Consider the following 20,222-nt stretch of genomic DNA (forward strand, 5'->3'; position numbering starts at 1 on the left):
GGCAATGCCAATCATACAACCCACTCGAGCCCTTCAGGGGATGACCTAAAGAGAGAGAGAGATGGGTCTGCCCAGCTCTAGGATGGGAGTCCTCTGCCTGGGGTGGGGGTCAATGGGCTCCAAGGGATTCATGAACTGGTGTGTAGATGGGCATTTTTCTGGGGAAACAGTTCACAGCTTTCATCAGTTTTGCAAAGAGGTCCCTGACCTTTAAATATTAAGACCTACCATTCTAGAAACGTGCCCTCCTCCAGGCAGCTCTGATCTGAGAATCAGCGGCTGACTCCAGATCACAGAGGCCTCGGTCTTCACCAAGGCAGATCACAGAAGGGACCCAGGTTCCTCCATAGCATGCCACACACATGCCCGAATACCACCCCAAGAAGAGCCTTTTTGAAGACAAATGTGCAATTTAAGGAAGTTTCCTTATCTGTGTCTTTTACAGGTTCAAATGCAATGAAAGAGAGGGAGTTAGGCTTAGGATGCCTCTACTTTGACCTTTATATTCCTCAGCACAACAAATCCTCAAAAAATAAAAAGGCAAATCTCCAGGGTCTCATTGCTGAAGAAGAGTCATGTTTGACCTCGTTCTATCAGGGCTGAGCTCAGGAAATGCTAATAAACAGACAAATCCTGTGCAATAGCTTTTTACATTTGACCTTTCTTTTTTTTTTTTTTTCTGGCATAGGAGCCTTAGAAGACAGCAGGAAAAAGGCTTTCCATATTAAAGAGGCAAGAAATGTACACACACACATGCACGCACACACACACATGCACACACATAGAGAGAGCAAATCTAAAACTGTACTAAACTCTGGGGAACTGAGAGTCACTTTTCACCCACATCCTGTCAGGGTTGAAAAGCATAGAAAAAGGTTTCTACTAAAATGTATGTATGTTTTATTCTTTTTTAAAGAAAAATATGAGTCCCTCATATGCACCCAGATATCTGAAAAGCTCAGCTGGATATTTTTATTTGCTTAGTTCCCACTGTTCTGCCCATGATTTCTGAAAAGATAGTTTAAAAAAAAATCCTTACATTTGAGTCTGTAAATTTCAGTTGTTAAGAACACATGCTTTGTCCCTAAACAGGCATGGGCTCTGCCACTGACTTGCTAGGTGATACTGGACAGGTTTCTTCATCTTTTTAAGAACTTATTCACCAATTAAAATAGGTGTATGATCTTCCAAATTAAAAAAAAAGAGAAAAATGGGAGTATGAATGGTACTGATGTCACATGGTGGCTGAGATAATGAAATGAAATAATGCACTTAGGATATTAAGTGAAGTAAGTCAGACAGAGAAAGACAAATATATGGTATCACCTCTATGTGGAATGTAAAAAAATAATATCAATACAAATGAACTTACAAAACACAAATAGACTCACAGACATAGAAAACAAAGTGATGGTTAGCAAAGGAAAAGGTGGGAGAGGATAAATCAGGAGCTTGGGATTAACATATACACAGTACTGTACATAAAATAGATTACCAACATGAACCTACTGTATAGCACAAGGAACTATATTCAGTATCTTGTAATAAGCTATAATGGAAAAGAATCTGAAAAAGGATATATTACACACACACACACACATGTATAACTGAATCACTTTGCTGAATACTTGAAACTATCACAACACTGTAATGGCAAATCAATTATACCTCAATATTTTTTAAAAATGGAAAATCTAAGGCTAGCCTGGCAAACTTGAAGCATTCAATGAATGGCAGCTAAAGACCAGGAACTGTGGGGTAAATCCCCTACCAATGAAAGAAACTATTCCAAGGACACATTTTTCTGCGTTTTCATAAATGTTCTAACACACAGAAAGACAAAACGCAGCAACAGTGGGGCTGTGCTTCTCAGGGAGGATCCCCTACTTTATACATTACATGGGGATGTCAAGACTGCATTCTTCACCTTCAGGTGAGCTCAAGCCTGGCAGGGAAGGGATCTTCCCTCCCCAGCAACAATGTGGGTCATCTGACCAGGTCCACAGAAGGCCCAGGAAGCCAAGACACACTGCATATTTCCCAGTGATCAGGCCCCATGAATCCTGTCCTCTCTTCTAGAAAGCCCTGGTCAGGCCTGGACCCAAACCCTTATCATCATTCCTTCAGCCCATTTCCAACATGCTCAACTCAGCTGAGACCTGAGTGGTTCTCAAAAGTTCATCTGGGCCAAGAAATAACATCCCTGACAATCTTTTGACCAAATGATCATCACCCTACAGAACCCAGCAAAGTTGCATTCTCATTGCATTCTCATCTATTTCTCCAAAAGGGCTTTTACCTACTTTCTGTAAATTTACCATGTCAGAAATACTTATCCTCAACTTTGGTTTTAGTTTTTTTCCTTACGCATTGCCGGCGAGAACTCGCATCCTTTTGATAAAGGATTTGGCTACTTTGCATGGAAAGGCTTTTGCTCTGTCAAATCTCACTCCTGATCACCTCTTACGCAGATCATATAAGGCAGTTTCAGTAAATGAACCCATCCCATGGTCTGGTATCTACAATGGATTTCTAGGGATCCACTTACCAATTGCATTAAGTGCATTTTCTCTAAGCTTCTCTCGCCTGTTGGAATCTTACTTCATCTAAGTTTTGTATTAATATGTGGCTTTTCTCAATAATCACTGTGTTAAAACCCAAATTTCTTTTCCTTTCACTTTAACTATCTTTCCCACAGAGGAAGAAAAGAAACAAAAATCTTTGTGTCATTTGATCAAGGAAGGCTGACTTCACTTATTAGTAAAATTAATAGACTCCAGACAACTGCGTCATCATCCACCAGTTCCTTCAACAACAGGGAAGCATGGATCAGTACAAGGATTGGGAATGAGGGGATTCCATGTGTTGGCCTTTGAACCTTCCTTAAAAAAGTACATTACCACAGATAACTTTGCAAAGGCATTCACAGCAATGACATTTCCTTACCCGGCAGTCTCTCTGAAGTGTCTTCATGAGTGCATTGTATGTTTCTGTATCAAAATACAATCCTTCATGCATGTCCTGCAGGAAATCTAAGTCCTTAAACGTGGGGCTAGATTTCTCTCTCTCTTTTCTGGATGCTCTTCGCTTATAGGTTGAGCCTTTCAAGTCATACGTGAAGTGCATTCTCATGGAGCGTGGTAAAACGTTGTTCATCACCACAATCCTGATGTTAATGCCCCCTGACTGCATGCAATACAGTCCATAAAATTTTGGCAAAAGAGTTCTTGGATTCTGGTTCAAATTCTAAAAAGAGAAAAAGAAAAAAAATGTTTAAAATGTACTTTTACAAAGTAAGACTCCACTATGATGCGTTTTCATGTAAATTGATAATTAAAAACGGAATGTGATTACTCTCGTTAACAGTCATTTGTTAAAATTTTGCTGTTCCGAATCTAGTTTCTAAGTCAGCTTATGGGAGCTGCAACTTTATCATTCTGAACTCAGGGTGTTAAAAGTGGCTGAACTGAAAATGGACAGAATTTCCTTCTTTAATTAGTTACAACTAAAAACAGGCAGAGATGTGATTAATGCCATGTGTGATTATTCTCTAAGGTAGCTCAAGAGAAAATTAGGTGCTGGGGTACAAGGGTGGACATTTAAAATCTTAATAGCTCCTGAGAAACTGTCTTCCAAAATGACCAGACCAGTTCACAACCACACTTCATAAGGTTACATATATCCCACCACTCTTTACCAATGCTGAATATTATCCTACTTTACAATCTCTGGAAGCAAGCTTGGTGAAAAATGAAAATGTGTTTTCAAGTTAATTTAAATGTGAATACCACAGAGAACTAGAGAAATTTAATATTCTTATGTATTTTTAGCCACCTCTTAAAGATAATTTTGTGTTACTCTCCTTTGCTCCTTTTTCCTTATGTTTTTGTCATTGTTGGAGTTCTTGATATATTCTGGATATTTATTATTTTCCTCTTCTACTTGGGGTAAATATTTTCTTCCAGTATGTTGTCTTTTTTGTTACAAAAATAGACAATCTAACTTTGTTTTTTGGCTGCCTCACAGGGCATGCAGAATTTCCCCAACCAGGGATGGGACCCATGCCCCCCTTCATTGGAAACACAAAGTCTTAACCATCAGACCACTGGGCTATAAAAATAAGGAATATGTGTCTGTTTTTGTTTCACTTTAAAAGTATGGGAAAACTAAAAAATAGTTTTTTTGTTGTTGCTTAGTCGTTAAGTCATGTCCAACTGCTTTGAGACTCCATGGACTATAGCCCACCAGGCTCCTCTGTCCATGGGATTTTCCAGCCAAGAATACTGGGGTGGGTTGACATTTCCTTCTCCAGAGGATCTTTCCAACCCAGGGATCAAACCCATGTCTCTTGCATAGGCGGGCAGATTCTTAACCATGGAGCCTAAAGGGAAGCACCAAAAATAGTTTACTAAAAGGCATTTATATAATGAAAAGTCTCTCTTCTATACTTAATCCTTCCCCCATTTCCCAGCTTTTGTGGAAACTGTTTTCTCTTTCTATCATTCTGGAAATATTCTATGTGCTTATGTTAATTTTATATCTGGCATTATTTTTGGTTATATAGATGTTTTGCCTTTTCATGTAGTTATATTTATGAACTTGTTTCTCATACTTTTTTTGGTTTCTTATTTAGCAAGGCTTTTTATACCCCAAGGTTATAAATTTCTTCCTTCTTCTTACAAATTTTTAATAGTTTTGGTGATTACATTTGGCTTTTACTCCATATGGGATTAATTTTTTTCTTTCAGTTTTACTGAGATATAATTGACATACAGCACTGGGTAAATGTACATAGAGCACTGATCTTCTGACTTATATACATCATGAAATGAGTATCACAGTAAGTTTAGAACAGAGTTCTTAGGATTACTCTCTTAACAACTTTCATGTGTATGTAACAGCAGTCCCCAATCTTTTTGGCACCAGGGGCCGGTTTCATGGAAGACAATTTTTCCATGCATGGACCCAGGAGTTTTGGAGGAGATGGTTTTAGATGACTCAAGTACATTACATTTATTGTTCTAACGATAATCTGTATTTACAGCTGCTCCCCAGGGCTAGCATCACTGCCTCAGCTCCACCTCATATCATCAGGCATTAGATTCATATTAGGAGTGTGCAACCTAGATTCTGTGCAATCACAGTTCACAGTAGGGTTTGCACTCCTATGAGAATCTAAGGCCACCACTGATCCGACAGGCGGCGGAGCACAGGCCGAAACGTGAGTGACACAGAGTGACCGTAAATACAGATGAAGCTTCACTGGCTCCCCTCCTGCTGTGCGGCCTGGTTCCTAACAGTACCAGTCTGTAGCCCAGGGTTTGGGGACCCCTGATATATAACATGCAGCAGTATTCATTATCTTTATCATGTTTACATTAACATCCCTAGTAGCTATTTATCTTGTAACTAGAAGCTTGTACCTTTTGACCACCTTCCTCTAACTACCCCTTCCCCCCACCTCCCACCTCTGGTAACCACAAATCTGATCTCCTTTTCTATGTGCTTGTTTTTGAAGTAAAATTGACCTACATAACTACGCCAGTTCCTGTTATACAACATAGTGATTAGATATTTCTATACATTTCAAACTGATCACCACAGTAAGTCTAGTTGAAACCTATCACAACACAAAGATACTACATACAGTCCCCACACTGTCCATTGCATAGCCATGACTCATTTATTTTGCAGCTGGAAGTCTGTACCTCTTAATCTCCCTCCCCTGTTTCTCTCCTCCCCTGACCCTTCTTCCCTCTGACAACCACCTCTTTGTTCTCTGTGTCTATGATGCTGTTTCTGTTTTATGTTTGATCATTTTTTTTGTTTTTTAGATTACACATATAAGTAAAACAATACTGTATTTGTCTTTCTCTGTATGGCTTATTTCCCTCAGCATGATACCCTCTAGGTCTATCCATGTTGTCACAAATGGCAAGATTTCATTTTTTTTTTTCTGGTTGAGTAATATTTCATTACATATGTATATTGTATTTTGTTTTTCCATTCATTTAATGATGGGCACTTGAGTTGCTTCCATATCTTGACTTTTGTAAAATAATGGTGGAGTGAATATAGGGGTGCATACGTTTTTTCAAATCAGTGTTTTTGTTTCCTTTGAATAAATTCCAGGAGTGGTATTTCTGGATCATATAGTAGTTCTGTTTTTAATTTTTTTGAGGAATCTCCATACTGTTTTCCATAGTAAAGTAGTTTACATTCCCATCAATGGGCATGAGGATTCCCTTTTCTCTACATCCTTGCCAACACTTTCTACTTGTTGTCTTTTTGATAATACCTACTCTGACAGATGTGAGGTGATATCTCACTGTGGCGTTGATCTGTGTCTCTCTGATGATTAGTTATACTAAGCATCTTTTCCTGTGCCATCTGTTTATCTTCTTTCCGAAAATGTCTAGTCAGATAGTGTGCCAAATTTATTTTCATTTTTTTGTTGAAGCATATTTGATTTATAATGTGTTTGCTTCTGGTGTACAGCAGAGAGATTCAGTTATTTATATATATATATATATACACACACACATATATACATATATATAACTTTATACATATATAAGTAACTTTTCCAGATTCTTTTCCATTTCAGGTTTTTAGAAGATACTGAATATAGTTCCCTGTGCTATACAGGAGACTCTGTTGTTAATCTATTCTATATAAAGTAGTATATCTGTAATCCCAAATTCCTAATTTATCTCTCCACCCCTTTCCCTTTTGGTAAGTGTAAGTCTGTTTTCTATGTCTGCGAGACTCTTTGTCTTGAAATTAAGTTCATTTGCACTGTTTTTTGGTTCCGCATGTAAGTGATACCACATATTTCTTTATCTGACCTAATTTCCCTTAGTAAGAGAATCTCTAGGCCCATCCATGTTGCAGCAATTGGCATTATTTAATTTTTATGGCTGATTAATATTCCATTATTTATATAGGTACCATATCTTCTTTATCCATTCACCTGTTGAGGGACACTAAGGTTGCTTCCATGTCTTGGTTATTGTAAATAGTGCTATGAACACTGGGGTGCATCTTTTCAAATTAGAGTTTCTCCATCTATATGCCCAAGAGTGGGATTGCAAAATCATACAGTAGATATATTTTTAGTTTTTTAAGGAATTTCCATACTGTTCTCCACAGGGGCTACACCAATTTACATTCCCACCAATAGTGTAGGAGGGCTTCTTTTTCTGCACATTCTGTCCAGCACTTATTATTTACAGACTTTTTAAAGATGGCCATTTTGACTGGTGTGAGGTGACACCTCATTGGAGTTTTGATCTGTATTTCTCTAATTTGATTTGCATCTTTTCATGTGCCTGTTTCTGACATTTTTAAAAGATATCTTAAGTGGGTTGTTTATTATTTACTTTTCATGTAGGGTTTTATGAGTTTTCTGTAGGTTGTTTACATTAACCCCTTATCATGTATATCATTTATGAATATCTTTTCCCATATAGTAGGTGATCTTTTCATTTCATTGATAGTTTCCTTTATTGTGCAAAAGTGTTTTAGTCTGTTGCAGTCTCATTTATTTATTTTTTGCTTTTGTTTCCCTTGTCTGGAAGTAACTGTGTGTGAAAGATCTGAAATAGGGGATTTTTTTCTTTTCAAATGGATAACCATTTATTGAATGGTCTGTCCTTTCTCAGTTGAATTTAAGTCCCTCCTATACCATGCAATAAGTTGTCAAATACACATGGGTCTATTTCTGGACACTTTATTTGAATCCATTGATCTTTTTGTCTAGATCTGTACAAATGTCACCACTTTAATACTAGTATAGATTTACACATTACTGGTGTATGCTATGGCAGGCCTAACATTTTCTCCTTTGCCAAAATGTTTTGTCCATTTCTACAGGCTTGCTTTCCCGTTTGTTTTTAAAACTATTCTTAACATAATATTTGTTTTCACTTTCAAATGAACCAGCTCTGTGAAGTTCAGGGGAAAAAATCCTATTAGAATTTTTGATTGGAATTAGACTGGATTTATAAAATGATGTGGGCAAGTAAAATCATTACAATTCTGAGTTCAGGAATGATGCACATTTCTTTATTATTTCAGAACTTTGTTTATGTCCTTCAAAAACATTTAGTAGTTTCCTTCATATTGGTCTTGTTCATTTTTGTTTATAGACATAAGCATTTGAGTTTTTATTAAATAAAATTTTATAAATTCTTTTTGGATTATTGTTCATGTGCTATACTTATAAGCTGCTTTTCCAATTAGAATTATAGTATGTCTTCATTTATTTATATCTTTAATAATAATCATTATAAATTATTGTCATCATGAATGGAATTCCTTTTTCCCCCTTATACCCTCCAACTTTATATGATCTACATAATGGAATATGGTGGATTTTGTAGATTTATCAAATATCCTGCAAATCTACCTGATTTTCATTACCTCTAGAAACTACTGGTTTATTTTCTTGAAGTTCTGCTCATTTTCAATTGCATCATATATACAGAACAGTGTTTATACTTTTCTTCTATGTTTTTTATACTCAAAAAGTTCTGCTGAAAATTCTAGCAAATACATTAGAAAAGATCATTGATGGAAAGTATCCTTATCTTTTTCTATTACTTTCAGTGAAAGAGCTTTTGTTCTTCTCCATGAAATGTTATGTGAACTCTGGGAGATTAATAAAAGTTGGTTTTTATGCCTATTGGTTTATGTGCCTATTATGTAAAATTTTCCAATATTAAGGATTATCCCTGATATCTAGATGGATAACCACATATTAGCTCACATTTTTTTCTTGCTAATAAGATAAATTATATTATTTGTTATACTAGCTTACATGGTTGGGATAAAATTACTTGGTTAGGCTAAATTTTAAAATTTTACTTAATTTAATGGCCACATATGGCTAATGGCTATCATATTTGTCAGTGCAGTTCTACAGTAAGAGACTAGTCTACTTAAGCTTAGAAATAGAGAAGTTTAAGATTTACTCACTTAGAAGATTAACAAAGAGTGCTATGTGAGTTTGACTGCAATTTTAAATTATTTAAAAATGTGTGTATGACTAGGATACATTTGAAAGGATATATACCAAATACTAGCAATGTGTATCTCTGAGAAAATAAATACAGTTGGTTGCATTTTTTCCTTTTCTGTATTTTCTATTTTCCCTAATATAAAGTAGATAATTTGTGCTAAAAAAAATTTCCCAGTTTTGTTCAGGATCAAAATCTTTTAAAATCTGTGTATGCTGCCCACTAAGATTTTTGTTTAGATTTTCAATTCCTATATTTATACGTGAGACTAACTTATAGCAGTTACTGTTATCTTGAGCAGATTTTGGAATTAAAAAATATTTTTACACACTAATAAGCTGTATGGTATATCTCATCAATTTTGTTTTGAAACAAAGATGACAGTTATCACCTCATAGCAAATGAATAGCAGAACTGTGGCTTTTGAAGTCCTGCTGCCATTCCAATCACAGAAAATTAATAATTGCCATGAAAGTACAAAGAAATCAGAGGTATGAAAACAACAAAACTACTGAGGAAAATGTTTATTTTAAAAAATCTGGTCTAAATGTTTAGCAAATCCAAATCCTGGGCTAGGTTATAGTTTCTTTGTCTCTAAAACATTACATGGAAGGTGATTTTCATGTTGTATTTAACCTATGGCATCCTAAATTCTGAAGTGTGATGGCTAAAAGTGGCTAATACTGAATGTGTGCCCCTACAAGGTGCAGGGGTTAAAGATGCACCCTCTGAACCCCTACTGCTTCTGTTCAAGCCCCGGATCTATAGCCCATTAGCTAAATAACCCTTGGCAAGTGATTCCGTTTATCTTTGTCTCAATTACCTCATCAGTTTTACAGCTTAGTCCTCAATGAATGTTAACTACTCACATTACTACTATGTACAAAGAGCTCTGCAATGCATTGCTTCCTTTATCCTGCATCCTGGATCCTGTCTTTATTACAACCACCATGGAAGACAGGTCTCCCAGCCTTCAAAGACTGAGGCTCAGAGCTTACCTCATTTACTCCTGGTCACACAAGTTAGTTGATGGCTGAGTGGGATATGAGCCCAGGACTAAATCAGTCAATAGCTATGCTCTACTACATAGTTCTACTTAATTTTCAAAATCTATTCAATCGATTTCATAGTATACTCGAAATGCAAAATAAACCTCACCAAAGAGAAAGAAACATGCCAGAGTCACTGAAAAAAAAATTAAAAAAAAAAAAAACTGTGGAGGAAAGTAATTAAATCTTAAGTAGAAGTTTTAAGTATGTGCACTTACCATGTAATAGCCTGGCAGTAGCTTCTGAAGGAACTCTGCTTCTTTATGCTGAACTGTTTTGATGATAAATTCATCATCACTGGTCACAAAAAACAAGGATCCACTGGCTCCAGGGTTAGACAGCTCTATTAGAGGTTCACTGCATATGGAATACTACAAGAGCAAATACATAAGCAGTAAAAGTACATTAATGTGTATGATGCATCCAATGAAGAAGATCACAGCATTACATGTCTTACCCATGTTAAGATAGGAAGCCCTCTCCAAGAGCTTTAAGAGGAGACTCTAGATATACTAAAAACTCTTACAAGAGTTCTAAAAATTTAGCTGATCCATTTACCTTAATAACTCTATGGTAGGAAACAATAAGTCTTCCTCCACCCCCAGTACCACAGAATCATGAATCACCATATTTGTTCAATGAGATAACTCCGAAGAGTGGTGTTGACCAAGTCACTTTGTTTCTAGCAAGTGCCCACAAAATAAGAATGGAAGGCATGGTCCTCACTGTGTATTCATCACTTACTTGACACCAACACATATTCTTGTCTCACTGTTTACTCTCCTAAGAGAGGCCATTCACTCATGATTTCAACAAAGAGTTGACTCTAACATCTGCATCTCCAGCCAAGATCTCCCTTGGGGGATCTAGACCTGTATGTCTAACTATGTAACAGACATTTCTACTTAGTTATACCACAAACACTTCATATGTAACAATTTCAAAAGCAAGTTCATCTCAGCCTGTGGTTAACCCATGTGGTGCCTTGGTAGTGATTAGAAAGAAGGAACTCTTTTTTTCCCCTGGTATATGCAGCTCTGAGCCATAAACAGGTTGGTGAACAGATGAAGAGATAGATTCCAGTCTTCACTCCTTCACCTTAGCCAGGTATTCCTGGGCGGTGCGCACCCTGCACAACTACACATGCTGACTAGATCATCTGTTGCTCCCCCATTCTCCATCATCTCTCTTTCTCCCTATCTTATAAAAAGGAAGCATCATTCATTTTCCCTCTTATAGAAAGGAAGCATCATTCACTGTTTTCCAAACCAGAAACTGGGACATCATCCTTGATGTTTCACATCTGTTCATCTTCCATATCCAGACTACTGCTAATATCGGCCCCATTCATGACATCTCTTTTTCAATTTCCTGAAGTTCAATGGTTTCATTATTTCAGCCTTGATTATATGGCAAGCTCCACCTGTTCTCAGCTATCCACTCTCGACTCCTCCTGAGGATCCTCCACCAGGAAACCAGAGATCTTTCCAAACTGCATAGGCTTCCATGTCTTCAAACCTTTCTGTGGGTTCCACTGTTAATAGAGACAATTACATCCAAGTTTCTTAGCAGAGCGTTAAAGTCCGTGGATGACAAAGCTCTGCTCTTCAGCCTTCTCTCTCATCCCTTTCCTCCTTAAATTCTACCTCTAACTCCAGAGAATTTTCTCAAGTGTGCCACACACTCTTGACTATCAATTGCATTTTCTTATAACAGAAACCACTTCCATGCTACTTTCATCTGACTGAATACCACCAAATAAAACTTCCTTTTAAAAAAACCCTTATTTTCTTGACAACAGACACTGGACTACCATTATATGAAAATAAATTATCTTTGGTAGGATGTATATGCAATTAAACACTTGACATATGGATTTTATCATCCACTTGGCTTGCTGATTCTTCATGAAAACCCTTAGGACAATTTGGTTAACATCACATATGATTCTAGTTCTATGCCAGAAATGCATTATCCATGTTCATTCAACATTTAAAAAGTACCTACTGAGTGCCCACAGATGCACTGCCCCAGGCACTTAGGAAGCTTATACAGCAGTAGGAGGAAACGGCCAACAAAAAAGTAAATAACTTACACATCAGAATGTGCTTAAGTGCTGCTGAGAGAAAGGACAAAGGGAAAGGGGGATGCAGGGAGTACCACCAACGATGAAGACAAGGTGGTCGCTAAAAGCCTTATTGGGAAGGTGGCATTTGAGGAGAGGCCTGGGGCTATCTGGAGAAGGGGTACTGAAGGCAGAAGGAAGGGCAAAGACTAAGATCTTGAGACCTGGAGTGTTCATGGCACGACAAGGAGGCCACGGCTGAAGCAGAGGGAGCAGAGAGGACAGCGGAAGTGGAAGAAGCCAGGAGGGTCTGGTGAGACAGTCAAGTAGGGAGTCATAGGCCACAGAAGGAATGCGGCCTTTTATGTAGGGGCGCTGAAAGCCACTAGAGGGTCTGGAGCAGAGGACCACTCACTCCATCTGCTGCGCTAAGAGGCCCCAGTAGGAGGACAAAAGGAAGACACAGTGAGAGGCTGGTATAGTGACGCTGGCCTCCAGTGTCTGCTGGACAGCACTTGCTCTGGAAAACTCTGCCTGGGTCCAGATCACCTGCTGCCTGACAGTGGATGCTCTCGTCACAGAGGACACCATGTCAACGTGTTAGTTGCTCAGTCATGTCTGACTCTCTGCAACCCCATGGATTGCAGCCCACCAGACCCCTCTGCCGATGGAATTCTCCAGGCAATACTGGAGCGGGTTGCTATTTCCTTCTCCCAGGGATCGAACCCAGGTCTCTTGCATTGCAGGCAGATTCTTTACCATTTGAGTACCATAAAATACCTCAATTGCCTATTTACTTATTCCAAGTTCCCTCTAGACTGTAAAACTCTATGAGGGCAGAAACCATGACTCTCTTAAATTCTGATATGGTTCAAGATCTGTGCCTCGTACACAGAAGGGACTCAATAAATTTTTGTCAAATAAATGACTGAAATTTACCAACAAATGAAGGGCTGTCAGTCTCCCCAAGTAGTGCCCCAAACCAGCAGAACAGGCAATTTCAGGTTTATGAGTTTAGTGTTTATTAGTTAATAATCCCTATTATTGACTTATAGAAACATTGTGGGCAGAGAAAAAGGTAAGGAAACTAATGTGTGAGATCAGACTAGCCCTGGTGAGATACAATAGCAGGGATTTAAGCAACTGTATTTTGAAGATGGAGGCATTTGAAATCACCAGGGCTGAACATCCTTCAAAGTGTTTTATCTGGGTTTGTGAATATGTAAGTCCTTTTCACAGAAACATCTGAGAGGATATGAGGAAGAAGGGAATGAGGGAGGAGAAGAAACAGAGAAACTGGGAGAAAAATGATTAAAAGGTAGTGTCTAGATGTTACCTTTTAAATCATCCTGCTTTGGCAGCACTGTGGGTAAGGGAAACAAAATTCACCAGGAAACAAAAGAAGCAAGAGTTCGCTGCCTTTCTTAACATCACTGGCAACTTTCATATCCTACCTTCTCCTTTTTCTTCCAGCCTTGCTTCCTGAAGCTCTCTTGCTAAGCAGCACTGCAACCTAAGCCCTTAAGAATGAGTTGAGGATAAGCAAGGAAAATAAAAACAGTCATCAGCCTCCACACAGGATGCTGTAAAAGCCAAGAGGAAGCAGAGGGAACCTTCCCTGCTCAGGGCAGAGTCCACGTGGAAGGAGAGGCCTGGGTTTGGAATCAAATGACAGTTTGTAAAATCATGACTCTGCCAGTGGCTAGTAACGTGACCTTGAGTAATTTAGCATCTTGGAGTCTTAGAAACCTCATCTCTAAAATAAAGATGGTGATATATACTTGATAGCATCTCAAGAGTTTTAAAAATAAATGGTTTTGAAATCCCTGGCAAAGAGTGACAACTTATGCACTGCTGTTTGCCATTTTTCAGTACATGCTCAGCAGTGCCCTAGGATGTACTGAGAGTTTCAGCCTAACTCCCATGACAAGAAGGCTACTCAAAGGTACACTAAGATGATCTTGGTGAAGCAAGAAAAGAGATGGGTGGGGGTGATAAGTTAGGAGTTTGGGATTAAGACATACTACTCTACATAAAATAGATAAACAAGGACCCACAGGGAACTCCACTCAATATCTTGTAATCTATAATGGAAAAGAATCTTAAAAAGAATGTACATGCATATATATATATATATATATATATATATGATTCACTTTGCAGTACACTTGAAACCAATACAACATTGCGAGTTAACTATACTTCAATTAAATAAATTTACATTTTTAAAAAGAAAAAGTGGGTGATTTGTGTAATCATGAATCTGAGACTCAGGAAAATAAAGGTGTAAACCCCATTCTCATAAAAAATGAAGGCAGATCCCAGACTCTCTAAAGGATTTTGATTCTTTGTTCCATGGGGTTTGGATTTCTGGCATAGAATCCTCTTGTGGGTAGGAGTAAATGTTGTGAAAGTACAAAAACAACAAAGAATGCAGAAATTAGGGGCTGCAAATAGAAAAATTAGGGGGTGATTCAGGAAGAGCTGTCTAGGGAAAACTGGATTCAGATGTGTACATCTGCTTCTAATTAAAGTCTCAGATTCTTCCAGAAGCAGTGACACAAACTGGAGACTCTTTCATTGGTTACTTAATTGCCAAATACTCCTTTATTATGCAATTTACAGATGAATATGAATGGAGAAATCAGTTGTTTTGACCTCTTTCAATAACCATTTTGGGGTCACTCCTAGCACAGTGTCAGTCTACAATAAGCTGGCATTAGGATGCAGAACCCCTTCTACTATTATCACCTCTGATTCTATGGATTTTCACCTTGCAACTCTGTTACAGTGTTCTCTGCTAAGCTATCCTCTCTAAAATGTTGCCTTTTCAGAGCAAATAAAGAGGAGCTATGGGAACATTTTAATTAGCTGTGATCAACAAGCCCCTGTGTACACCTTGATGCACCTTCCTGGCACCCTCACTGTGCAAGCTGTTGCATTGTGCTCATTCCCTGCCTTCTATTTCCTGCAGGGCCTCCCTATGTACCCACTGGAAAGAATGCAAAGCACAGGCCAGCTGGGATCTGCCAAGGCAAATCAACGCTGTAAACTTGCACAGTGAGGTGGAGATCATTTTCCCTGCCATTTCTTCCCATCAATGGTGTTTAATTATTTACCCTGCTCTCTTTCTTATGGGTGTCAATAAACCTAAATCACCCTGGACTTGGGAATACCCAGGCACCTGGAAAAGAAGGAAATGAACCAAAGGCTTGTTGCCTAAGCAGAAATGGGAAAATGCTCTGGGGCCCCTTCCCCCGGGAGGTCTCATTTAGGAACAAATAAGGAAGAAGGAGCATTTGCATTGCTTTGTAATACATGCGGATGCACCGTCACCATGCTGTCTCACATCCAAATGTGCACGTTTCAACATGAATCTGTAATCAGCACACACTTGGTGAATTTTAATAGTACTGAGAATGTAATCAGAGTAATTCAGGCTGAAATCCAGATGCAACAGCATAAGACTAAGCAGAAATACACACATATCACAGGGATCTGATATCAAATCTATCTATAGTGACCAATCCCTACATCTTCGCCTTTCCCCTCCCGTTTAGATCAGTATATCTTCCAAATTTGGCTTAGATAGCCCAAGTTTGATGGATGCCAGGATGTATTTGTGATGTACGCCTTATCCTTTCATTCGTTTTCCTTCACATGCTGTTTCAGGGGACATCTTATTTCATTCTTCTGTTTTTTGGGCTTAACCATTCCAAAATGTGCTTTGTTAGGTGTATTTGACCTCTTTGCCTCATTTTTCAGAATGGATAACCACAGTTCACAGTTTGATGGCTAGGGAGTGACCACCTCGAGACCATATCTTTTGGTGTTTTTTTTGGGGGGGGGGGGGCGGGCAGGGTGTGCTGTGCAGTTTGTGGAATCTCAGTTCCCCAACCAAGGATTGAGCTGGGGCCCTTGGGAGTGAAAGTGTGGAGTCCAGGTAATTTCTGCCATCTAATGACAGGTCTAAGACTCAGTGGTTGGAGGCATGTGAGACTATTGTTCTGGCTTGGTCTGTGCCTCCACCCCTCAGCATGGGTAACCTTGGGCACTTCCCTTCACCAGCCTCAGATTCCTCATCTAGAATGAAGAGTTGGGCTAAAAAGTCTCTGAGGTTCTACCTGACTCTCTGAAGCACAATGCCCCAAGCAAAAGACCCCTTCCTCATCTATCACACTCCAGATCACTGGGTAGGGTCCTCAGATACAGTGATTTGGAGGTGAGCCTTCAGAAGCTCCAAGACTAGTAAGGGGAGCTGCCTCGATCCTGGGCTGTGTGAGGTCCTAGCCACTGGGGACCGGGTAGCCATGCAGTTAGAGGCCCATTGCCCTTGTTCTGTCTTCTGTAGTTCCTAGAGATGGGTCTGGTTATGGAACTGTGTGTACAATTAACAAGGGAGGTGGAAAATGCAATCAAACAAAAGTACACTTAACTTGCCCAGTCTTATCTCCCCCCCAGCTTTTTATCATGAAAAATTTCAAATATACATAAAAGTAGAGAACTGTGTAATTAACATTCATGTGTCTATCTTCCGGTTTCAACAGCTGTCAACTCATAGCCTATCTTGTCTCTTTACATCCTCAATCATTCCCCTGCCTGCTTTCCTCAGATTCTTTTAAAGCAAATCACAGATATTAAATCATTTCTCTAATAAATATTTTACCGAGTGTTGCTCAGTCGTGTCTGACCCTTTGTGACACCATGGACTATACAGTCCATCGAATTTTCCAGGCCAGAATACTAGAGTGGGAGCTCTTCTCTTCTCCAGGGGATCTTAACCCAGGGATTGAACCCAGGTCTCCCACATTGCAGGCAGATTCTTTACCAGCTGAGCCACCAGGGGAGCCCAAGAATAGTGGAGTGGGTAACCTATCCCTTCTCCAGCAGATCTTCTGACCCAGGAATTGAGCTGGGGTCTCCTGCATTGCAGGTAGATTCTTTACCGGGTAAGCTACTATTTGTCTCTAAAGGATGAGGATTCCTCTTATAAAAGAGAACAATACCCTTATCCCATCTCTTTACAAAAAATATCTTCCACATAATCAAACGTCTAGTCAGTCTTTACATTTCACGAATTACCTAGAACTAAAAAAAAACCATAACTGGTTATTTGAATTATTTGGCCCTATCTTTCTAAGGGCTGAAACTGAAGCTGAAACTCCAATACTTTGAAACGCCAGTACTTTGGCCACCTGATGCGAAGAACCAACTCATTTGAAAAGACCCTGATGCTGGGAAAGATCGAAGGAGGGAGGAGAGGGGATGACAGAGGATGAGATGCTTGGATGGCACCACCGCCTCAATGGACATGAGTCTGAGTAAACTCTGGGAGTTGGTGATGGACAGGGAGGCCTGGCGTGCTGCAGTCCATGGGGTCGCAAAGAGTTGGACACGAATGAGCAACTGAACTGATCTTTCTGATATTCTTGATCAAAACCTTCCCTTCCTGCTATGCTGGGCCATTCAAAGTCCTACCTAACGCACTTGCATCTCTGGTCTCATAGTCCTAACACTGCTCCCCATCCTTACATGCCATTTCAGCATCTTTCCCTTTTTCCCCACCTACTCAAATTTAACTAATTTTTAGGTCACGGTTAAACCATGCCACATCCATAAGAAGCCTACCTAATCATCAATCCAAGAGAGAGCGATTTCTCCCTCTGAAATCTTGGAGCATTTATTGTTTCGCTTCCTCTTTTTATTTACTGCCTGGTAGAATGGGTGGTTTTCCCACATCAATCATCATCCCAATTGGATTCTAAGTTCTTTGAGTGTCATAACTTGTAATTTTTTTGAATCTCTCCATAATTATTAGCAAAGCATTTTAGTTACAGTTGCTGTTCAAAGTACCCAATAATAAATGAACAACCTTCTGCCAGGTATATGAAGGAGGACTTCTGTTTTGAGAAGCCATCAGCATAGCCTCCTGCTCCTTTGTAAACATTCAGACCTCATTATGAAGGTAATTTTTCCAGCTTAAAGGCCCATTAGGAAACTGTATAAGCTGTGTGACTTGTTGCTTAGAAAAAGGCCTTCCCAAGGAAAGAAATCCTGTGAGGCAGACTGACTAAAGAATGGGCTTCCTAGTCTGCAGGTTGATGGCCATTGGCCCACTAAACAGAGACTTGTCAGGGTAGACAGCAATCTCACCACACTGAATCTGTGTTATGAAATGCAAGTCTGTGGCATCACTTTGGTTGGCAGAAGCTCGAGGTAAATCAGAAAGAGAGAATCCATTAACTTGTAACATATGGCAGAAGATGAGCTATCATCAATCTTGTTTTCAATAACACAGTATCAAGACCCCACTGGGTTCTCCAAACATGTTTCCTGAATAACAGTGACCTTCAGTTCAGTTCAGTTCAGTTCAGTTGCTCAGTCGTGTCCGGCTCTTTGCGACCCCGTGAGCCGCAGCACGCCAGGACTCCCTGTCCATCACCAGCTCCCAAATCCATGTCCATCGAGTTCGGGAGTCCACCCAAACCCATGTCCATCGAGTCAGTGATGCCATTGAACCATCTCGTCCTCTGTCGTCCCCTTCTCCTCCTGCCCTCAATCTTTCCCAGCATCAGGGTCTTTTCCAATGAGTCAGCTCTTCTCATCAGGTGGCCAGAGTATTGGAGTTTCAGCTTCAAAATCAGTCCTTCCAATGAACACCCAGGACCGATCTCCTTTAGGATTGACTGGTTGGCTCTCCTTGAAGTCCAAGGGACTCTCAAGAGCCTTCTCCAACACCACAGTTCAAAAGCATCAATTCTTCGGTGCTCAGCTTTCTTCACAGTCCAAATCTCACATCCATATATGACCACTGGAAAAATCATAGCCTTGACTAGACGGACCTTTGTTGGCCAAGTAATGTCTCTGCTTTTTAATACGCTGTCTAGGTTGGTCATAACTTTCCTGCCAAGGAATAAGTGTCTTTTAATTTCATGGCTGCAATCACCATCTGCAGTGATTTGGGAGCCTAGAAAAATAAAGTAGCCACTGTTTCCACAGTTTTCCATCTATCTGCCATGAAGTGATGGGACTGGATGCCATGGTCTGTTTTCTGAATATTGAGCTTTAAATCAACTTTTTCACTCTCCTCTTTCACTTTCATCAAGAGGCTCTTTAATTCTTCTTCACTTTCTGCCATAAGGGTGGTATCATCTGCATATCTGAGGTTATTGATATTTCTCCTGGCAATCTTGATTCCAGCTTGTGCTTCTTCCAGCCCAGCGTTTCTCATGATGTACTCTGCATATAAGTTAAATAAGCAGGGTGACAATATATGGCCTTGACGTACTCCTTTTCCTATTTGGAACCAGTCTGTTGTTCCACGTCCAATTCTAACTGTTGCTTCCAGACCTGCATAAAGGTTTCTCAACAGGCAGGTCAGGTAGTCTGGTATGCCCATCTCTTTCAGAATTTTCCAGTTTATTGTGATCCACACAGTCAAAGGCTTTGGCATAGCCAATAAAGCAGAAATAGATGTTTTTCTGGAACTCTCTTGTTTTTTTGATGATCCAGCAGATGTTGGCATTTGATCTCTGGTTCCTCTGCCTTTTCTAAAACCAGAGTGACCCTCAGTAACTGCCAAAATTCCTGCCCCACATCCTGCAAACGCCTGTGTGCATGTACTTGCGTGGTTAAGAGGGCAGGGTTGACATTGCTCTAGAAGCACCTAATCTCTCCACCAACAGGGTGTGGAGAGGTAGAGGTGTGGGGTGTGGGGAGGCAGAGAGCGGCACAGCCATCTGACAGATGTGAAGTGACAGCTCATGTGGTTTTGATTTGCATCTCTCTGTTGATTAGTGATACTAAGCATCTTTTCATGTACCTGTTGGCCATCTGTATGTTTTTTGGGGGGGGGAAATGTCTATTCAGAGCCTCTGCTCACTTTTAAATCAGGTTGTTTATTTATTTTTGATGTTGAGTTGTTTGTGAAAGTCACTCAGTTGTGTCTGACTCTTTGAGACCCCATGAACTATACAGCCTATGGAATTCTCCAGGCCAGAATACTAGAGTGGGTAGCCTTTCTCTTCTCCAAGGATCTTCCCAATCCAGGGATCGAACCCAGGTCTCCCACGCTGCAGGTTGATTCTT

The 20,222-nt window shown here is 39.6% G+C and overlaps 1 protein-coding gene across 6 annotated transcripts in view; it reads right to left on the minus strand.

Moving 5' to 3' along the window:
- The window catches only part of PIP5K1B (phosphatidylinositol-4-phosphate 5-kinase type 1 beta), a 323,645-nt gene that overhangs the window by 124,721 nt on the left and 178,702 nt on the right, over nucleotides 1-20,222 (minus strand). For all 6 annotated transcript variants that reach the window (XM_070480384.1, XM_070480385.1, XM_070480386.1 and 3 more), the window contains 2 exons: nucleotides 10,288-10,440; nucleotides 2,947-3,246 (listed from right to left, as the gene is read on the minus strand). In XM_070480384.1, the coding sequence (XP_070336485.1) occupies nucleotides 2,947-3,246; nucleotides 10,288-10,440 (453 nt within the window). The remainder of the gene's footprint in view (nucleotides 1-2,946; nucleotides 3,247-10,287; nucleotides 10,441-20,222) is intronic.

The sequence above is a fragment of the Odocoileus virginianus genome, chromosome 18 (assembly GCF_023699985.2).
Source record: "Odocoileus virginianus isolate 20LAN1187 ecotype Illinois chromosome 18, Ovbor_1.2, whole genome shotgun sequence".
NCBI lineage: Eukaryota > Metazoa > Chordata > Mammalia > Artiodactyla > Cervidae > Odocoileus > Odocoileus virginianus.